The 20,131-nt window shown below is 40.1% G+C and overlaps 1 protein-coding gene across 2 annotated transcripts in view; it reads right to left on the bottom strand.

The window, feature by feature from the left end:
• PLPPR5 (phospholipid phosphatase related 5) overlaps positions 1-20,131 on the bottom strand; it is a 465,309-nt gene that overhangs the window by 191,511 nt on the left and 253,667 nt on the right. For both annotated transcript variants that reach the window (XM_021088656.1, XM_021088657.1), the window contains exon 4: positions 4,970-5,044. In XM_021088656.1, the coding sequence (XP_020944315.1) occupies positions 4,970-5,038 (69 nt within the window). In that variant the 5' untranslated portion in view covers positions 5,039-5,044. The remainder of the gene's footprint in view (positions 1-4,969; positions 5,045-20,131) is intronic.

The following is a 20,131-nucleotide window of genomic DNA, read 5'->3' as shown; positions in this document are numbered from 1 at the left end:
GTTGCAGATGTAGCTTGGATCTGGTGTTGCTATGGCTGTGGTGTAGGCCAGCGGTATAGCTCTGATTTGACCCCTAGCCTGGGAATCTCCATATCCCGTGGGTGCAACCCTAAAAAGCAAAAATAAAAAAAAAAATAAAACTATAGCTTTTTTTTACAAATTCTGTGAGAAAGTTCAAAGACAAAATTAGGGAAATCTTTAGAAAATAAGATAAAGGAGTGAATAAAAAAGCCCACGGAAATTATATATATAAGATATACACATAGTGTATGTTTGAACTATATGGGTCCACTTACATGCAAATATTTTTCAATAGTAAATATTACAGTACTACACGATCCTGGTTGAACCCACTATATATGTTATAATGAAAACAATTACATATTTTATTTAATTTTTACATCATTTAATATAAACACAATTTCTCTTTTTTTCTTTTATCTACATGTGTTTATATCTCTTCTATCTCATATATATATATATTTCATAACACACACACACACACATATATATATATGTTATGCAACTCCAATATCTAAACCACAGGGGCCCCTGATAGAGAAAATAGAAAAACTGATGAGGAGAAAGTCATTAAATGCAAGTAATTAGAAAAAAATACATGAACCAAAAGATATTCATCTTCAGTGTAGAAGGACCCTGCCCAAGGGCCCAGAACAGTAAATAAAAAATATACAAACCAAGATACATGATTATGTAATTTTGTAATACGGGTAATAACACATTCCTGCAGGCTTCAGAGATATCAGAATATCATCTGAATTGAGAAATTTGCAAGCTACGAGAGAGTGAGGTAATGCTTCATAAGTCATGAATGGAATAATTTTAAACAGAATCCTACATCCAACCAATCTGTTAATCAGATGTCCAAGTATAACAGAAACTTTAATAGGTATTTCCTCTCTATCCGGAAGTACGCAGGATAATAGATCCCCCAAAGATGCTTATGTCCCAATCCCTGAAACCTGTGAATATGTTACTTCACAGTGTAAAGGGAGAACTAAGTTTGCATCCATGCAGTGGGAGAGGGATTCAGCCACCAATTTTGGCTTTAGAATGGAGAGGGCTACAAGCCAAGGGGTGCTGGCAGCCACTGGCAACTGGAACAAAGATCCACCCTTAACCCTCTAGGAAGGAATGCAAGCCCACCCATACCTAATTTTAGCCCAATGAACGCCATCTAATTAGACCCTAATCTATAGACTGCAGATGAATAAATCTGTGTAGTTTTCAGCCACTATGCTTGCAGTAATTTGTTACAGAAGCCATAGAAAAAAGGCGTAACTTTTTTGGAAGTTTTTCTCCACGAAAACAGGATAGTAAGCCAAGAACAGGAGACAGTGAACAGGCAACACAAACAGGACAGGGACAGAACGAGTTCTGTGATGTTGGCAAAGGAAACCTCAAGACAGCTGCTGTGGACCAGGAAACAACCAAGAGCAAATAGACCAGTTAGAACATGAAAACAAAAAGTACCTAGAGGGGTTAAGGGGGGGAAGAAGTAACTAGTAGATTATCTGATAGCTTTGATCATGCAGAAAATTGTAGTAAGACCTTTCTAACAGAGCTATTACATCGTGTGCAAGAGTTAATCAGAGATTTAAAGAAAACTAAGCAAAGAAGGTCATGAAGCCATTATTAACTTCAAGAAAGCAAAGTTATAAAAGGAAACAAACCAATAGTACGTTACTTGAATAGAATCTAAAAAGCCATAATCATAATGAAAATACTGTGTAAATAAAGATTTTGTCAGAAACTGTGAAGACGTCTATTACAGGAAAATGGAATGGGGGGAAAGGAATAGGGGATATAAAAGGTATAAAGTCTTCATTCTCTTAAAGGCAAGTCAATAGATGATATTTAAAATTGATGAATCAAGACATAGCCGTATACACCTATCACTTGAAGAAACATCAAAAAGTTATTTTGTGGGCGGGGGACAGAGAATTAGTAGATTGCAAGTTTTTGTTATAACTTTTTAATCTTTTAAACTATGTGTGCATGTTTACAGGTAAAAATAAAATTAATTTTAAAAAGAAACTTATGGTTAATTATATGCTAAGATACTAACAGGTTTTATTGATGAGTGGCAACATGATGAGGAAAATTGAGGCTGCCTGCCATCTGCTGCCCACACCCTCTGTCCCTGCCTTCTTTTTCCCCAGGGCACATATCCACAATTGATGCTCTAAATATTCTGCTCACTTATGTGTTAGTTGTTTTCCCAGCTCATTGGAATGTAACACCCATGAGGAAAGAGATATTATCTATTTTCATCACCTCTGCATCCCCAGAGCTGAAAACAATGCTTGCTTCAAGGAAGGCATTCAGTCAACAGAAATGAGTAAATGGGATTTTTAAAACTTTGCTATAATATCTATCTGTTAAACCACTATTTATTACTTTAAACTTAGAAAGAAAATGAAAGTCCTTTCCATTTTAAAGAAAAATATACAAAATGCAGTCTGGGAAGAATGTAGGGAGTGAAACGGATGGTGGAGCAGGGAGAGGTGGTTTGGTCTGGGCTTTGAGAGACATCAGGTAGCAGAATGAAAGCGCGGGGAGCGTGAGAACTGCGTTCAGGTCTGTGAAAACACAGGCTGCTCCAGGGCTTCCTATAACATGATGACTGACTGGCCAATTAAGTATTGGGGAGATGGAGCTGATGAAATGGTGGGGCAGAAGGACCATGCCTGGCCTTTTCTCCCTTAGCTATGCAAAGTTAAGCAGATTAAGGGATGATGTTGCAAAATATTTTTTACCTGACATCTACCTGACTTAACTGCAGCACAAATTAATATCATCTAAAGTAAATGGATAGACTCACAATCTCTGTTCACAGAGTAACTTCCGTTAAAATACTATTTACAGTTAATTTTAAACACCTAGTTACCATTCTTGCCTTATCCCTTTAGTCTCAACCACTTTCTAGCTCTGCTTAACCATCCGTTTTCCTGGATTTCCTCCGCAGAAAATTTAGCAACTGTCCCCAGCTCACCCTAAAGCATTTTTTTCAGTTGTTAGAATCCTTCTAAAGAACATGCATTGCTCCCCAAAGACCAGAATTGTTTTGGTTTCAGGAACAGTGTGATTTGGCATGAGCGGTTGCCTTTTATCCTGCTGTGCTCTAGTTCTCTTGCTCTGTCTAATCTTGAGAACTTTAAATAGTGAAACATTATCTATGCCTCCCATCCCAGACCTAATTAGCTCCCCATGAACTTCTACTTGTTTAACTCGTAGTCTGATTGAGTTTTTAAATTCTTCCTACTGCCATCTATGCAATTTCTTTTCCAGACCATGAAAGAAAAATTGGTAGAAAGAGCACGTTGTAGGGGGTGTGGGATTGGCATATGCACACTGTGGGACATGGAATGACTGGCCAATGGGGACTTTCTGTATGGCACAGGGAACTCTACCCAATATTCTGTGATAATCTCTGTGGGAAAAGAATCTGAAAAAGAATGAATGTGTGTACATGTATAACTGAATACTTTGTTGTAGAGCAGAAATTACCACAACATTGTAAATCAACTATACTTCAATAAAACTTTAAAAAATAAAAAAAATTAAGAAGAAATAGCATGTTGTATATCTTTTACCCAGCTATAAAGAAAGCATTGTCTCTACTCCATTATTCATCAGTTTATTTATCTTTATATAAATATTATTCACACTAAGGCTACAGTTCTTTGTCATAAATACTAAACATAGCTAATATTACCTCACTCTTTTTACTGGATATTTTTCAAAACCTAGTTTCTTAAAGGAGCCTTACCTTTTGTAGTTCTAGAGCTTTAGAGCATATTTTTAAATAATTGAAAAGTCTGAAAGGTTGAAAACCCATTTGCCAGGTTATTTCATCATTTTCCTCCTCTAATATCCTGATACCCTTACTTCCTAATACATATGCTTGCCCTGAAATATTTTTAGAAAGATACTAGAAAACGGCATTACAGTCATAAAAATAGGCAGTTAACTCCATGAAAGCAATTGCAATATCTGAGCAAGAAGCAATGACCAATTTAGTATTTCTGTTAGTATTCCATGTTAGTATTCATTATAACATGGAAACAATATTCATGTAGTAAAGACAAAGTCACTGGAAAATGTATTCGTGATACCTCTGGCATGGTACATGTACTCAATAAAAAAGTAAATATACAGTAGTAGTTGGGGCTTAAACAGGCTTTAATTAGGTGTCCCTTCACCATTGTTGTTGACACATTATGAGTACGTCGTTTATGCACACAATCTAAAAAGGCCAGTATGAGTAATGGTTCATCCAGATGCACATTAAATCACTCATGAACCTTTTCATGGGAGTACACGATTGGCTTACATGACACAAAAATCTTGGAGATGTACCCTACCTTCCCATGATCCAAATTTCCTTATAATCCTTGATAAATATAATGAGTCCAAAAGAAAGCATGGGATGGAAAAGAAAAGCAAAGTGAGGTGGAGGGAACCAAAATAGGTGAGTAGCGATGATCCAGGAAGAGAAGCCAAAGATCCTGAAAGACAGGACTAGCCTCAGTGCTTGCTGGTTGACTTAGGGTCAGGCAGGTCTGTATTAACCAGCCAAGTAAAGTCAGCACATGTAGTTGCAGAACAAAACTGAGAGGTCTTGGGACAAGGAAGAGCTTGTGAGAAGAGGGGTAGATGTCAGAAGGTGGAGGCGGAGAGAAGGCAATGCTTTGATGAGGTAAGGAAACCAAACTCTTGATCCAGAAAGGCATTTGCATGACGCCAATGTCCCCGAGATGTTCATAATCACCGAAACCACAAAACCACAAAACGTTTTAGACGAAAATAAGCCCAATGCAATGATAGATTTCCACAGTTAAAGCTTCAATGTACAGAGGAGGATATATATGGAGGAATTTTTAAAGGGTAGCATATTTCTTTTGAATAATATATTTCTAAGGTCAAATTTCCAGAATTTTCTTACCTCTACAAAGATGAAGCAGGGGAAAATTGTGTAGCTCCTAAACTCTTGGCTTTGATGATTTGGAAACATGTTTTCCTGTTGGGACAGGGGGAAAGAATACATGTGAAACCAGCTTGTTCATGGCTATATGCTTTGTGGAAGCTTCATGAATTCTCACTACAAAGCTGACTTTGTCTTTACCAGGAAGTAACATTTTGAGCTATTATTTGGAACATCACAAGCACCAACATTCTTTCATGTGGACTGCACCTAGCATCCACGGGGATCCTTCTTTTTTATATGCTACCTCTGGCTTGAGAGGGAGCATCATACATTGCAGTTCCACCCTGATGCAGGCATGACCAGGTATCTGATGTCTGACTGTAACTGTCTGACAGATAGGCATTATGGTTATGCAAATAGCACAGTGGCGCTCCCGGGCCACCAGAGCCAGACCTCCTCCTGCAGCTCTGTGCCTGTCCTCCCATCCCCCAATCCTACCATGATATTAATCATTTCTTTAGAGGGCCTATTGTCTGTAAACTCTTGTCAAAAACCTGACAAGTATCCCTGACCCAAAGACTAGGACGAAGAAGGACGAGGTCCTGAATTCTGATCAGCAGCAGGAACTCAAATTCCAAGGACATTTCCTATGACACTCCCCCTCCTCCCCCACCACCAGTCTGGAAAATTTACAAAATAAAATGTTCTTAAACTAACAACCGCCTGATTAGGTAAACATGAGTCAAAACAGTGCAAATGTGTATGCAGAATTATTAACTTATATATTTTGGTCATGATCCAAATGAAAAGCAGTAAGTAAATAGTTCAAAATCTCCTTCAGATAGTCAAGGAGGTAAAATCTTACAGAGTCAAAACCTTCGAGTTTGGGAGTTCCCTGATGGCCTCACAGTTAAGGATCTGGCACTGCACTGCTGTGGCTCAGGTTGCTGTTGTAGCACAGGTTTGATCCCATCTGGGAATGGCCACATGCTCCATGGCCAAAATAAATAAGTAAAACTTAGAGTTAGTTTATTTATTTATTTATTTATTTATTTATTTATTTATTGTCTCTTCTTGGGCCACACCTATGGCACGTAGAGGTTCGCAGGCTAGGGGTCGAATCGGAGCTGTAGCCACCGGCCTACACCAGAGCCACAGCAACTCGGGATCCCAGCCACGTCTGCGACCTACACCACAGCTCACAGCAACACCAGATCCTTAACCCACTGAGTAAGGCCAGGGATCGAACCTGCAAACGCTGAGCCACGACAGGATCTCCTTAGAATTTAAATTAAATGTTTATTTAGAATTACCAGCATAGAATGATATGAGAAAATATGTGTGGGCACGAGCAATTCATTAAAGACAGAAGAAATATGTAAATTTCTGTATCTGTAGATGAGGCTGATGTGGTGACAAAGTGTGATGATTTTTCCCCTGGGGTGCAGTATCATGACCAGGTCCAAAAGGCGACTGTCTCCTATTTCAAGTTCAATTGCTGTTGGCCACTGGGGTCTGCTTCCATACTGAAGGAGCCAAACCAGCCCAACCTCCCTCTCTTACTCTCTCTCACCATAGTTGAATAGCTTTCAGTAGAATGTCTCACTTCAGGAAATATTTGGAAATTGTACATGGGGCGTTTCCATTGTGGCACAGCAGAAATGAATCCGACAAGGAACCATGAGGCTGCGGATTCGATCCCTGGCCTCGCTCAGGGGGTTAAGCATCTGGTGTTGCCATAAGCTGTGGCGTAGGTTGAAGATTGGTTCGGATCCTGCACTGCTGTGGCTGTGGTGTAGGCCAGCAGTTATAGCTCTGATTCAATTCCTAGCCTGAGAACCTCCGTAGGCTGAAAGTGCGGCCCTAAAAAAAAAAAAAGAAATGTATTTGGGAGTTAAGTCACCATAATGAGTTGGTCCATCTCTTGATATTAAATGACGAGCATCAAGGATGCTCCATGTTCTGCAATGCATGAGACAGTTCTAGACACGGTGAATTGTCCCTGCATCCTACCCCGTTTCCTAATGTCCCACTGACTTACACTCACTTCAGGTATGTCAGTAGTAGCTTAGTCATGATAGAAAAAAAAAAAAATACAGGAAGCTGTGTGACCACTTAAGAGAAGATTATTAAGGAGAGGAAAGCATACATGGAATAAAGACATTGTTGCACAATCACAAAAAATGTTCTGACATGGAGCAACTCCGTTCACCGAAGACTGTTTCTTACCACGAACTTCGTTTACGAGGTTTTCACCGTGTGGGTTAAGTTTGTGGAGATTCATGACATGCAGCGATCTTAGAATTTCCTTAATAAAGTTTACATGAAAATGTTTCATTTTAGGAGTTCCCGCTGTGGCTCAGCAGGTTAAGAACCTGACTAGTATCCTTGAGGATGTGGGTTCAATCCCTGGCCTTTCTCAGTGGGTTAAAGGGTCCAGCATTGCCATGAGTGCAGTGCAGACCTGCAGGTCCAGCTCTGATTCAACCCCTAGCCTGGGAACTTCCACATACCACAGGTGTGGCCCTAAAAAACAGGTTCATTTTACTTCTATCTTTCTATTCTCTCCCTATATGTATACATTTATAATATATATAATTGAGTGTTTGAGCATAATGATGAGAATTCTGTGTAATGACAATTATGTCTATTCAAATTATTTTTTAATTTTGGGGTGCACATGTTTCTCCATTTTACCCTACATCTTTAGCACATCTTTCAAAGAAGTGGTTAAGACAAGGGACAAGGGGTCGCCCCAAAGTAGCCTGTACGCCCACTGTTTGACAGGAAAGAGATGTGTCATTTTTCCCATGAGTGCAGCTGACACGAGAGAAGGTAGCTGGGCTTGGGGCTTTCTTGCCAGCACCACACTCAAGAAAAGCACCTTGTCAGGCTGGGAAATCCGGGCAGGGAGGAACACCTCGGAGGGGAGCTGGGGGCGTGGGAAGAAAGGGGGAGGGGTTCTTGAGCTTCCCTGCAAAGAACTTCCACAGAAGCCCTGGGAGAAAAATCAAAACCAATCGGCTGATTGTGAATTAATTCTGCTGCAAAACAGTAATCCTAATTGATAACGATGAAAAAAAGATTAAATGCAATCCCCTCCCTCCCACTGAAGATGAGCCTGAAAGAGAAGCGGATGGCTGATGCCAGGGTCTTGCTTCAGCTGTGGGTCATGAAGCCCTTCGATGTCCCCAGGCTGCAAGCGTTGTCAGCCAGGCAGGGCCACCCAGAGCGGCTCTTCATCACCCAGCTCCCTCCCATCTCCAAATACAACATAATGGCATCTTTCATGAGATTTAATACACACAGTGGCCGGGTGCTGAAAAAGGAAATGTGGTCTCTATTAAACTAGAAGGAAAATAATGATTAATAACGACAACGGCATTTTCTTCACTTTCCATCTTGGTCTAAGTTGCCAGAGGCTTCCTTACAAGCTCTTGGTGCCCTCTCTTGGAGATCAGGAGCAAAGGTAAGGGGGAACTACGGAAAACTTCCATATGCTAATTTGTCATACTCGTCAGAACACGCATACATTTTGGTTAACTTCATTTGAATTCTGTGTAAGTTATCAATTATTTGGGAGTTAAATAAAACCACATGCTGAGAAGAACGATAACACGGCAGGAACAGGCGAGCTAAGCACGACGGCATGGCATGGGTTATAAGCCGAGACAACTTCTCTACTGGGGTGTTCAGTTGTGTAAAGCTATTTTTCAGAAGTATTTGGTGCTTAGGTAACTTATTTAACATATTCTATCATATTTGTACAAGACTAAAGCCCAAAACTTCCTGTTCGATCTTTAGTTACTGTTTGAGAGCCACAGACTTTCACAGTTTGAGTGATTCTTGGAGTTCCCATTGTGGGAGAGTGGAAATAAATCCAACTAGTGTCCATGAGGGTGTGGGTTCGATCCCTGGCCTCACTCAGTGGGTTAAGGAGTGAGCTGTGGTGGAGTCTCAGATGCAGCTTGAATCCCGCGTTGCTGTGGCTGTGGCATAGGCTGGAAGCTATAGCTTTGATTCGACTTCTAGCCTGGGAACTCTCATATGAGGCCCTAAAACGAAAAAAAAAAAAAAAAAATCGAGTGTTTCTTGGCATGACATAGATGTGACATAGATGTAGTGTAGCAGGCTTAGAACATGTTCACGAATTCTTTGAGACTCCTCCATTCAAGAACTGGAGGCTGATTTCCCTCCCGTGGACTTGGTGACTTGCTTCTAGTGAATGGAAGAGAGCAGAAGCGAGGGCATGTGTGTAACTTCAGAAGCTTGGTTGTAAAAAGTGCTAGGTTCCTTGTTGGCTGCCTTGCTCTTACATAGCTGGGCCCGAGCCAGTTAGTTCCATGCTGTGAGGAGAGGCCCATATGCCTCGAACATTGGCCTTCTGTCGAAAGCCAGTCAGGAACTGAGGCCTCCTGCCGACAGCCATGTGAGGGAGGCATCTTAGAAAGGGCCTCCATTCTCAGCCAAACCTTCATAGACCTGCAGCTCCTGCCGTGTTCCAATGACAGCAACAAGAGAGATCCTGAGCCAGAACTGCCCAACTAAACCACTGTCCCCAAAAGCCGTGGTGTAATAACTGTGTGCTGTCGGAAGTCACCAAATTTTGGGAGAACTTTTTGTACAAAAATAGATAATGACCACAAGTATTCACTGTGATTCTGACACCATGCAGCAGCCCCTATGTCTTTGTATTTGAAGTAAAAGGCTTTTCCTTTAAGCCTCCCAGGCCTGCCCTCTGCCTCAAAGGCTGACTCAAAAACTAATGATTAGGAAATATGGTTATAGCTAAAAACTAGTTAAAACAGTTCCTGGGACGTGGTGCCCTGTCTTGGCCCACCACCTACTCTATCTGGCTTTTCACAAATCATTTCTTCCTTGCTTAGTTGCCTTCTTTTACTAACGGTTACGTTCTAGTTAGAGCTGTATTGCACCTAGAGTTTTCCTTTGTAATTGGAACGCTCCCTCACAGCCCTTCCCTGTGAGCAATCTTCATGCAGAGAGAAGGTCAAAGTGCAAAACCCCGAAGACCACCAGAAACCATCACCAGACCCCCTGATTGCAGCCTTGATGACTTTGAAATGATCTACGGAGGAAGAAGAATGCAGGTACCCTAGTCCTTACCAGCAGCCCTGTTTTTTCAAGCTAAGCCTGTAAAACCCCTTGCTATCCTCTCTCAAGAGAGGACATAGTTTTGAGGCATTAGCCTACGGTGGCCTCCTTTGCCTGGCCACCTGTTTCACCCAAAACTCTGAGGCTGAATTGGTGCCAGTGTATAGAGGCTGAGTTTCGGCTACAATTCTTGTGTGTATTCGTTCATAGCGGTCATCAGGAAAGGTTTGTTGTTTGTTTGGGGAAGGTTCTTTGTAAAGAAATCTTATCCATCAGAGGGAAGGGAATACCTAACAGTACATGTCAACTCTTTTTTAACTTTTTGCTGGAATAAAATGTTAAGAAGCTACTCTGGGAAACGGCTATTTAGTTTTTGCTCGTGATCACTCATTTATTTACTTTTCAACAGACGCATCGCCACGTCTGCTCTGATCTTTCCACTCTGTTCCCAGATTGGTCTCATGAAGGGAACGAGTGGTTGACAGACAGCCCGCTTTGGAATGGGGTCCCACGAGAGACAGACGTGGGAGTTAATCTCAAGTGAAAAAATTCAAGGGAGATGCTGAGGAATCTAGGTGTTCACTGTGTGTTGTTTCTTGATTGAATGATGTGAAATTTGCCACTTTGGTAGGTCGAAACTGGTAGAATGTTAGCAATTCCATTTGGTTTCATATATATTCTATATAATTTTTAACATAATATTAAAAAATATAAATATTACATATACATGTAATGGATATATATATGCGTGTGTGCGCGCGCGTGTGTATATATCTCTTAAAAACCAATTCTCCTTGACTTCATAGCATTTGGGAAACAATTAAAAATTAAATAGAGCACTCCAAACAAGCAAGCTAATACACTAGGTGATAGCTATGAAGGTATTACAGTAGAGTCTCATATGCTATGTTAAATTCAATCATTATTTAGCTATACAATTATTTAGCTATTCAATCATTATTTAGCTATATTTGGGACTAGCTGGTATCTGAGTAGCAGTTTTGTGGTAAGAAAAGATTGTTAGATTTTTTTGGAGAGGGGGTCTTCACTGTTACTAGCTGTATAATCTTGGGAAAATTTCTAAATTGCTATAGAAGAGATTGAAAAGTTGAAAGAATTATTCAAAAGTAAGTTATTTTGGAAGTTCCCCCCCCCCAGGGGAAATTTAAAATTTTTAATAAACACAGAAAAATCTACTTAGTTTGAATATGGCTTAACTGTGGCAAATTTAAATTAGGGAGTAATTTTCTTTGTGGGAACACATGGAACACTAATTAATGTTAATATTAGTCTCAGAAAAACATAATTAGGAAGGTAAATCTGTTGTATTCTCTATCCCCAGAGTCAAATAATTCCCTTCTATCAGAAATGATTTAAAGACAATCAGAAATTTGGCTCAACTTTGCTACATCTATTCATCACTAGTGGAAAAAGTTGAGAGGGGACTGGATATTGTCACTACTTCTGTAATACTATTGTGCTCTTAAACTATGTAAAAATTTATCTGCAGAAAAATTCAGATAATTTTTTCAAAGCAAAATTAACACAATTATGTCACACCAATTCTATTCTGTTATTGCCAGAAATCCTCACAATATGATTCTACCTTTTATTACCATTTATATATTGTTTTAATACCTTATTCTACATTAATTGATTTATATTAATTGTCCCCTCGTGCCTCAAGCAAGGTATAAATATGAACTCAACCTCTATAAGAAAATAACTGCATTGGCTATTGATTGCAGCATTTATTGAAAAATATCACAAAATGATATTAAAGTCTTTCATAGCACCAATAACCCTGTGTGCCCTAGGGTACTGTCATAATGGCTTGTGCCTAATCTCATGGAATATTTGGTTAGATTATCTTTTCACCAACCCAAGGTAATTTAACTGGTAGCTTATATGCATTTTCTTGATGAAAGAGCGAGGAAAAAATAACATATAGATACAAAATACCTCCTCTTTGTCAAGCTCTAGTCTTGGTTTTTAAATAATGAATTTTGTGAGACTTTAAAAAATGAGTGAATATGGCAGCTTTCTAGCAGGTGAGGGAGCAGCATTTTACATGCTGCTCATTTCATAGCATGCCCTTGAATGTTTTTAAACTGGCCATCCCATGAATAGGCATTTCCCTTGCTACTCCATCAATTTTGAAATTGCTTCATCTAGGATACTTTTCAGATGCTGTACTGGAGAACTAAAATCACAATAGCTTAAAACAAAAACCCAAAAATTTATTTCCCACTTCAGTAATAGTCCAGGCATAAGTGGTATGGCACTGATAAGGCAGCTGCATGGGGCTGAAGATCCAGGCTCCTTCAACACGTTGCTCTGTCAACCAGGCATTTTCCTCATCTACCTAGTTCAGTATGACTCATGTTCACTATATCTGCTTCCTAAGAAACAGGAAGAAAGAAGGGAGTAGAAGAAGCGTGTCCTCTCCCACAGAGGACACATGCACATCACGTCTGTATTGACCAGAACACAATAAAAAGGCCACGTCTAGTTGCATGGGAGTCTGGGAAATGCTGCTGAAACTTGTATTTATATACAGAAGAAGCTGGGGGACCAGTAATCTCTGCCTGAGTGAACAGATGGATTTTTTTTTTTTTCTTTGCAGAGCTTAATTCAGAACCTATGAACTTGGGATTTCAGCAGCTACCACTCTGGAAATTCTAGCCATGTTTTTAGGCTTTGCGTGAAATTCAACAGCCCAACCTAAAAAGCGGAATAGTGGGGCTGATGTCCAGCAGTGTATATTGGGTGTGTTACTCCAAGACTCACTGCACATTTCAGAGCTGTGGTCATATAAGTGCTGTCACAGCATTTTTTTTTTCTCAATAGGAATAGAAACTGTGAGATAAACTTAGCTCTGTCACACTGTAAGATTTTTAAAAAAGCACTAAGTTGTTGCTGATCACTTCAGCTTTCTTTTGAACTAAATTGGACAAGTGTTAGCTCTTCTAGCTATATTAAGCAGTATACTAATCATGGCAGTCTGAATTTACATGGCATAGTTTTGCCTTTATTAAAATGGTTCTAAGTTCTATTTTATCAATGGAAAAAACTGCCTTTTCTGAATCTAAATGCATTTAATTCTCTTTATAAACACATGCAAAGAAGAAAGTAAAAATAATTCACAATCTTATGGGCTAAAGTTAACTCTTAATAGCATTTTGGTATCTGTTCTTCCAGGTTTCAATGCATAAAGACTAAACTACTAAGTTTATTCCGCATTATCTTAAGCATGAATTATTTGGCATCTCTGAGTCCTAAAGAATTCTCCTCTACTTGGGCTCCTCAAAATTTGGCGATGCTCTAGCTTTCTTGTTATGTGCTCTGGCAATCTTATCCCTAACCAGCCCATGGTTTGGATGTCACTTTGGTTTGGGATGATTAAAATTTTTATGAACTTGCATTTATGATACGTTCTATACAGGAAGTCTGTGAAAAGATTTGTTTTCCTCCAACATTCTGATTTATGCTTTGCTGCGAATAAGCCTCGTGATGCAGCAACGTTCTGCCTTCTCCTTTTTCATCTGAGTCCTTGGTGAGGCTGCATTCATTTCCCAGTTGAGATGCAATCTGTATATTATCTACAGAGCTCCATTCTCTCTGGCCTATGCAAGTAAATGAGTGAGTTTTATTTTCCATCTTTTAACAGGAAAGTCATTTGTTCCCTAGGAATTTAGCTGAAGACATCTCCTCAAAGCTGGGGCTTCTCTAAGTAAGGTGTTATAGGGAATTTTATACCCACTCTGGTGACAGTTTCATTTTTTCATATTCTAAAACTGTTTCAGTGAAGCATGTCCCCGTGTCTTTTATCAACCAGTATTGCCATTTGAAAATATGATGTAACTCTATTTCCCAGTTTTTTGTAGATAGTTGATTTTACTCTATTCTTTTTTTACAAGCTTTTAGAATCTCCTCTTATTCCTGGTTTGAAAAGAATTAGGTGCATATGCCATAGTGGAGGCCTTTTTTACTTACAATGCTTGACACTTTTAATCTTAAGACCTATTTCCCTTATTCCTCATAAATACTCTTCTACTATTTCTTTGTCTCTTTTATCTTTCCCTGAAAATACTTTTTAATGTGTGTTTATTTGATTGTCCATGTCTCATCATGCTCCTTTATTTTTCTTATACTTTTGTCTTTGTGCTTTACATTTCTATTTTTCCTTTTTTTTTTTTTTCTTTTTTTGTCTTTTTGCCATTTCTTGGGCCACTCCCGCGGCATATGGAGGTTCCCAGGCTAGGGGTCGAATTGGAGCTGTAGCCACCGGCCTACACCAGAGCCACAGCAACGTGGGATCCGAGCCATGTCTGCAACCTACACTACAGCTCACGGCAACGCCTGATCATTAACCCACTGAGCAAAGCCAGGGATGGAACCCACAACCTGATGTTTCTTAGTTGGATTCATTAACCACTGCACCATGACGGGAACTTCGTACATTTCTAGAGATAGTCTTTTACTTCATTTAGTATTTTTGTGCTGTAGAAACATAATATTGAGACCAGGTGTATAAATTATGATATTCCTTTTGTCCACATACATGTTGAAAACTGTATTTCAGTTGTATGTTAAAAATTGTTCCTTTTTCATGCAATACCAATTTGTCATCACTAAAATTTTAAGTAATTGCCTATCACAACTCTTTAGTCCCACAATTAGAATTGGTCAAGAACCAATATCAGTGTAGTAAAATAATTGAGAATGGCATGAATGATTTCTTTTTTTACTTTTTTTCATTTTTTTTTTTAATTTTTAAATTTTTTTTTTTTTTTTTTTTTTTTTTTGGTTTTTAGTGCCATAGGTGCAGCACATGGAAATTTGGAAGTTCCCAGGCAGCTACAGCTGCCAGCCTACACCACAGCCGAAGCAACACTGGATCTGAGCTACATCTGTGACCTATAGCACAGCTCATGGCAACAGAGGATCCCAGACCCACTGAGCAGTGAGACCAGGATCAAAACTCCATCCCCATGGATACTAGTCAGATTTGTTTCTGCTGCGCCACAATGGGAACTCTTGCATGAATGATTTATAAGTAAATATAAGTAGGCTGAAATAACTTTAAAATACTAGAAAACTTAGGATTAAATAATGAACAATTTAAGTTCACAGTTGAGGTCATAAACTGCCTAATTGAAACTGCAGGAAGCAAGTGCAATGATTGAGAGAAAAATTGGATATGCTTTTCTAGAATATAGAATTTAAAAAGACTAGAGATAAAATAGATAATGTGTGGAGTTCCCGTCGTGGCTCAGTGGTTGGCAAATCCTACTAGGAACCATGAGGTTGCGGGTTTGATCCCTGGCCTCACTCATTGGGTTAAAGATCCTGTGTTGCCATGAGCTGTGATGTAGGTTGCAGATAAGGCTCGCATTCTGTGTTGAGGTGGCCGTGGTGTAGGCCAGCAGCTATAGCTCCAATTAGACCCCTAGCCTGGGAACCTCCATAGGCTGCAGGAGTGGCCCTAGAAAAGGCAAAAAGACAAAAGGAAAAAAAAATAGATGATGTGGAATAGAAAATAGAGCTTTACTATATATTACAGATTTTTTTTTCCCCAAAGGAGAAGTAAATTAAACAGGAGGTCCCACCTCTTTTCAGATGTAGGTCTTCCTTGGAGCTGGTATAGAAGGAAGAGCCCTGTTGGTACTTTGTGGACGAACGTCTAGCCAGTCATTACCCTCTCTTTATGCTTCCTTCCATTGCCTACTTACAGGATGGTTTTCAAACTCACAATTGGTGAGGTGCTGCGGGTTTGGGGCCACTGCCGCTGCCCCAGTATAAGAAAGCTTGGGAAGGACAGCCTAGGACATCTCACTTTAGACATGGTGTCATTGTTTTGTCTTTTCCGTCTGGGGTGTGTGTCCTGCATTCCTTTTTCTTTGCTATTGGAGTGGTAAGATGCAAGACTCAGGGAGGGAAGACAGGACCACTGACATGTTGGGGAGCTATACTTTCACAGGCAAAAAAAAAAATATCTCTTCAGAAAACTAGAACTAGGAGTTCCCGCTGTGGCACAGTGGGTGAAGGATCTGATGCAGTGGCTTGTATTGCTCCAGAGGTGTGGTTTTGACACCTGACCCAGTGCAGTAGTTTAAGTATTCAGCATCGCCACAGCTATGGCGTAGGTTACCTCTGCGGCTTGGATTTGATACCACCACCACCCCCCCAAAAAAAAGAGGGAAAAAAGAAAACTAGAACAACATAGGGGTGACAGACTCAAATTTAAGATAGTAGTAAAGCATCTTAAAGTGTTTGTCAGTATTTTTCCCTTTGAACGCTCTCTCTTCTTCATGAAATTTTTTAGGTGTAGTGGCTGTTGAAGCTCCAGTGTGTTTGCTCAGGATCTTGGTTTCCTTTAAGGACTCTTTGCCCTCCTAATTAGCATCTGTCATTCCCCTTTTAAGTGCTATTTAAATATGCACTGAGTAGAACAGACCATATTGGCATGAATAAATCTTGATACCTGATTGGTAAATTTTCATGGGGGAGACTGAGATTCTCTGAGAAGGAGGCAGACTTGCAGAGACTTTTCACTGAAATGTAGCTCAAATTCTGTTGCTGTGGAGTTTGCGGACTTTCGAATTTGTGATTATTCATTTAGTTTTGCCTTCAACTTTAAGAAAAAAATTACATTCCTTAGGTAGCAAGAGTTTCATGCTCCTTTATATGTTCATTTGGAAATTGACCAGTTCTACCATTCCTTCTTTCTAGGTCTCTAATATCCACAGCTATCATCAGGGATTATTTCATATCCACCTAAGACCTTAAATTGAGAAAAAAGTAGAATGTCTTCTCAGACGTCTCTCAGTCAAGCCTCACAGGTCACAAGAAATTGGTTCTTTTGCCCTACTAAATTGCAAGAGCTCAGGGCTTTTGAAATGTTTAAACCAGAATCAATCTAACGAAGGTATACATCACAGAGACGATGGGGAAGCAGCCTGAATCCTGAAAGGCTAGTGCAACTATGATACTCTCTTGAACCCCAACGGCTTAGAAATTGATGAACTGATTTGGGAAAGAATCTGAATCAAGATAAACAGAAAACAAAACAAAACAAACAAAAAAACCTTAAAGCAGCCAATCTAGTATCACCTACTCCTGCGTGGCACTAACTCCATGCCACTCTGGTCTGAAAATGTAGAACGAAAAAGCTTGTTATTATTATCCCTGTTTTATAGGTAAAGGGAATGGATTTGGAAGTATCTTGCTCAATATCAAAAAACTAGCATACGGGCTAGTATGCTGATATCAAGGCTCGGGTAATTTTTTCTATACTATCATATCTCCCAGTTACAATATAATGTGCCAAGCGTTAGGATGCACATAAACTCAGAGGACTGTGGTTTTGGTTTCAAATAGACCAGGGAGAGTACGTCATGAGATAGTGAGCAAAGCCAGTGACTTCTATGTTAAACACGAGGAGGTGTTTCTGTTTCTTAGAGTACTGCCTGCCATAAACAGAAGAGCAAGAAGAATAAGTGTAATAAAAAACAGAGATGGTATGATATTCAGCAAAAAAAATCCCAATTTAGAGAGTGACACCCAGATAGACTTCTGCTGGAGTGTTTCCTTCCACAAACATACAGGAAATGAAGGCCGAGGGGAAGGATGGTAAATGGCTGTGGTGCCTGATGACACAGCAAGATACACACACATGAAGAAAAGTGACTTTTGGAAAAATAAAATATATATATATATATTTTTTCAATCAAATGCTCCCAGATTGAGCAGGAAATTGTAGAGGGCAGGATGAGAGCCCAGCTGCTGCCTCCGGAGAGCAAGGGCTGATTCTGCCAGCAGCTGGGAAAGCTCAGGTCATAGCTGATAGGTCAAGACCACAAGTGGAGAAATTCCCTCCTGCTCCGACTCCCACTCCCACAGGGTTTCAGTTCACGAGGTTTTAATTCATTACTCACCCAGACAAAATGTGTGAGAGACTCTCTTCTTATTCTTTCCTTTTTTTTTTTTTAAATTTTAAATTTCCTATCTTTCTTTTGTTTCTATGAATCATGCATTCACCATGAACCTGGGGTGAGACAAACATCCCCATTCCCCCAAATGTGATTCTTCTGTTCAACAACAATCTCTCAATACATAAAGGTTCGCATCATCTTCCTTATTGGGGTCACCCATCTGGCTCTCCTGGTGAGAGGAAAGCAGTTGGAACAAAAAGGCTCTTTTTGGTCTGAGCAAATGCAAACCCTCAAGAGAAACCTCCTGCAGGGTTAAATGGAACCTACAGTGCAGTGACCCTTTTTGATCTCTCCCCACCCCTCCGTCTTCCAGGTCTTTCTTCCAGGTGTGGACTACTGGAGCGAATCCTAACAATGAGCTATAGCTCGCTCTCTCTCTCTCTCTCTCTTTTTTGGTTCAGAACAAGGGGGTGTTTACAAATTTGTTTTTCTCCTTGAGACACAAACACTGTCAGTCCTTGTCTGCTGTCCTTGACTGTGGAGAGTCTTCCTTCTCTTTTAATTTGTTACCCACTGTGCTGGTTTTCTTTTGCCCCTTCATTTAGTTTTCCTTTTATCAGATTCCATTCTGTTTCCACCACTTCCGCGTCACGACCTCTTCCCTTTTAAACAACCCCTAAGTGGAAATAACCATGTTTGTTTCTGTTGAAGGCAGTAGATGCATTCATAGGATTAAAAAAAAAAAATTGGAGTTCCCATCATGGCTCAGCGGTTAATGAAGCTGACTAGCATCCATGAAGACACAGGTTTGATCCCTGGCCTCGCTCAGTGGGTTAAGAACCCAGTGTTGCCATGAGCCATGATGTAGGTCCCAGACACGTCTCAGATCCTGCATTGCTGTGGCTGTGGCACAGGCTGGCAGCTACAGCTCCAATTCACCCCCTAGCCTGGGAACCTCCATATGCCATGGGTGAGGCCCTAAAAAGCAAAAAGCAAAAAGCAAAAAAAAAAAAAAAAAAAAAAATTAACAGGTGAGCACAATACCTCTGATTTTGAAGTGACGTAAGAACACTCTCTGTCCAAAGCACAGTCAATAAGCAGACATTCTGTAAATAGTAGTTGAAAGAAATCAAACTGACAAAGACTCAGTTTTCTTGTTCTTTTCTGCTGTGTGTCTTCAAAACCTCACCCTTTCCAAATGCTATTCAGGGAAAACCCACACAGCTGTTTACTTATTTACTTTTTTTACTTGACATCCCTTGATAGCCAACCTCATGGAGAAAGGACATTAATATTTATCAAGCTCCTACCAATGTCACATGCTAAGTGCTTAGCACAGGCACGTGCTAAGTAATTTTCACATGCCATCTAAAATCTTCACTTTTCCCTTTTCAGAGATGACAAGACCAGTGATTGAGAATGGTTAAGGGAAGCTTTCCTCACTCGGCACTTAGAAAATCACAGGAGATGACTGCCCCAATAGAACAACTAAAAAGATGGGTGGACTACAAAAATTGAAGGTTTTGACAACCCTGAGAGGTGAGGTACAGAAACAGAGTGAATGGAACTAAATTTCAGAGCTTTACAAGGTCTTCTTAGGTCTCCCACTAGGTTCACTTCTGGAAACATGGTGGGAGACGAGGCAAGCCCAACACAGACGGTGAGTTTGTGGCTCAAGGAGAAACTGGCCGAACTTTTAAAGGTCTCGTGCAGGTTGATATAACAGATTACAATCTTGAGGACCTCCTATTGCAGAGCAAATCTACACCCATCCGCCAATCCTTTTCCATGGGGTCCTCATCAGTACCCTGGGCAAAGGCTGGGAGAATAACAAAAGAGCTGAAAGAAATGCCACAAAGTTCATGGAGGCTACAATGTGTGCGTGGAAGAGCTTACTAAGGGCTGAGAGCCAAGAAAGAGGACAGAGATCTCTGAAATGATGAAAGCTAGAAGTAGGGCTGGAGTGCAAAGAAAGCTTCCTGGTGACCTAAGAAGGGACTGTAAAGCACTGAGGTATCTCAAGATTTCTATGGGTGCTTCAATAAAAGGAAAGTCCTAATTGGACTCTTAATTATTTGGAACCAGTGGTGTTTTGAAAGGTACCCAAACTGTAACCTCTTCTAAACTCAAA

This window comes from Sus scrofa, chromosome 4 (assembly GCF_000003025.6).
Source record: "Sus scrofa isolate TJ Tabasco breed Duroc chromosome 4, Sscrofa11.1, whole genome shotgun sequence".
NCBI classification, from domain to species: Eukaryota; Metazoa; Chordata; class Mammalia; order Artiodactyla; family Suidae; genus Sus; species Sus scrofa.
Note: the sequence above shows the minus strand (reverse complement) of the source record. Positions and strands in the feature narration are given on the sequence as shown.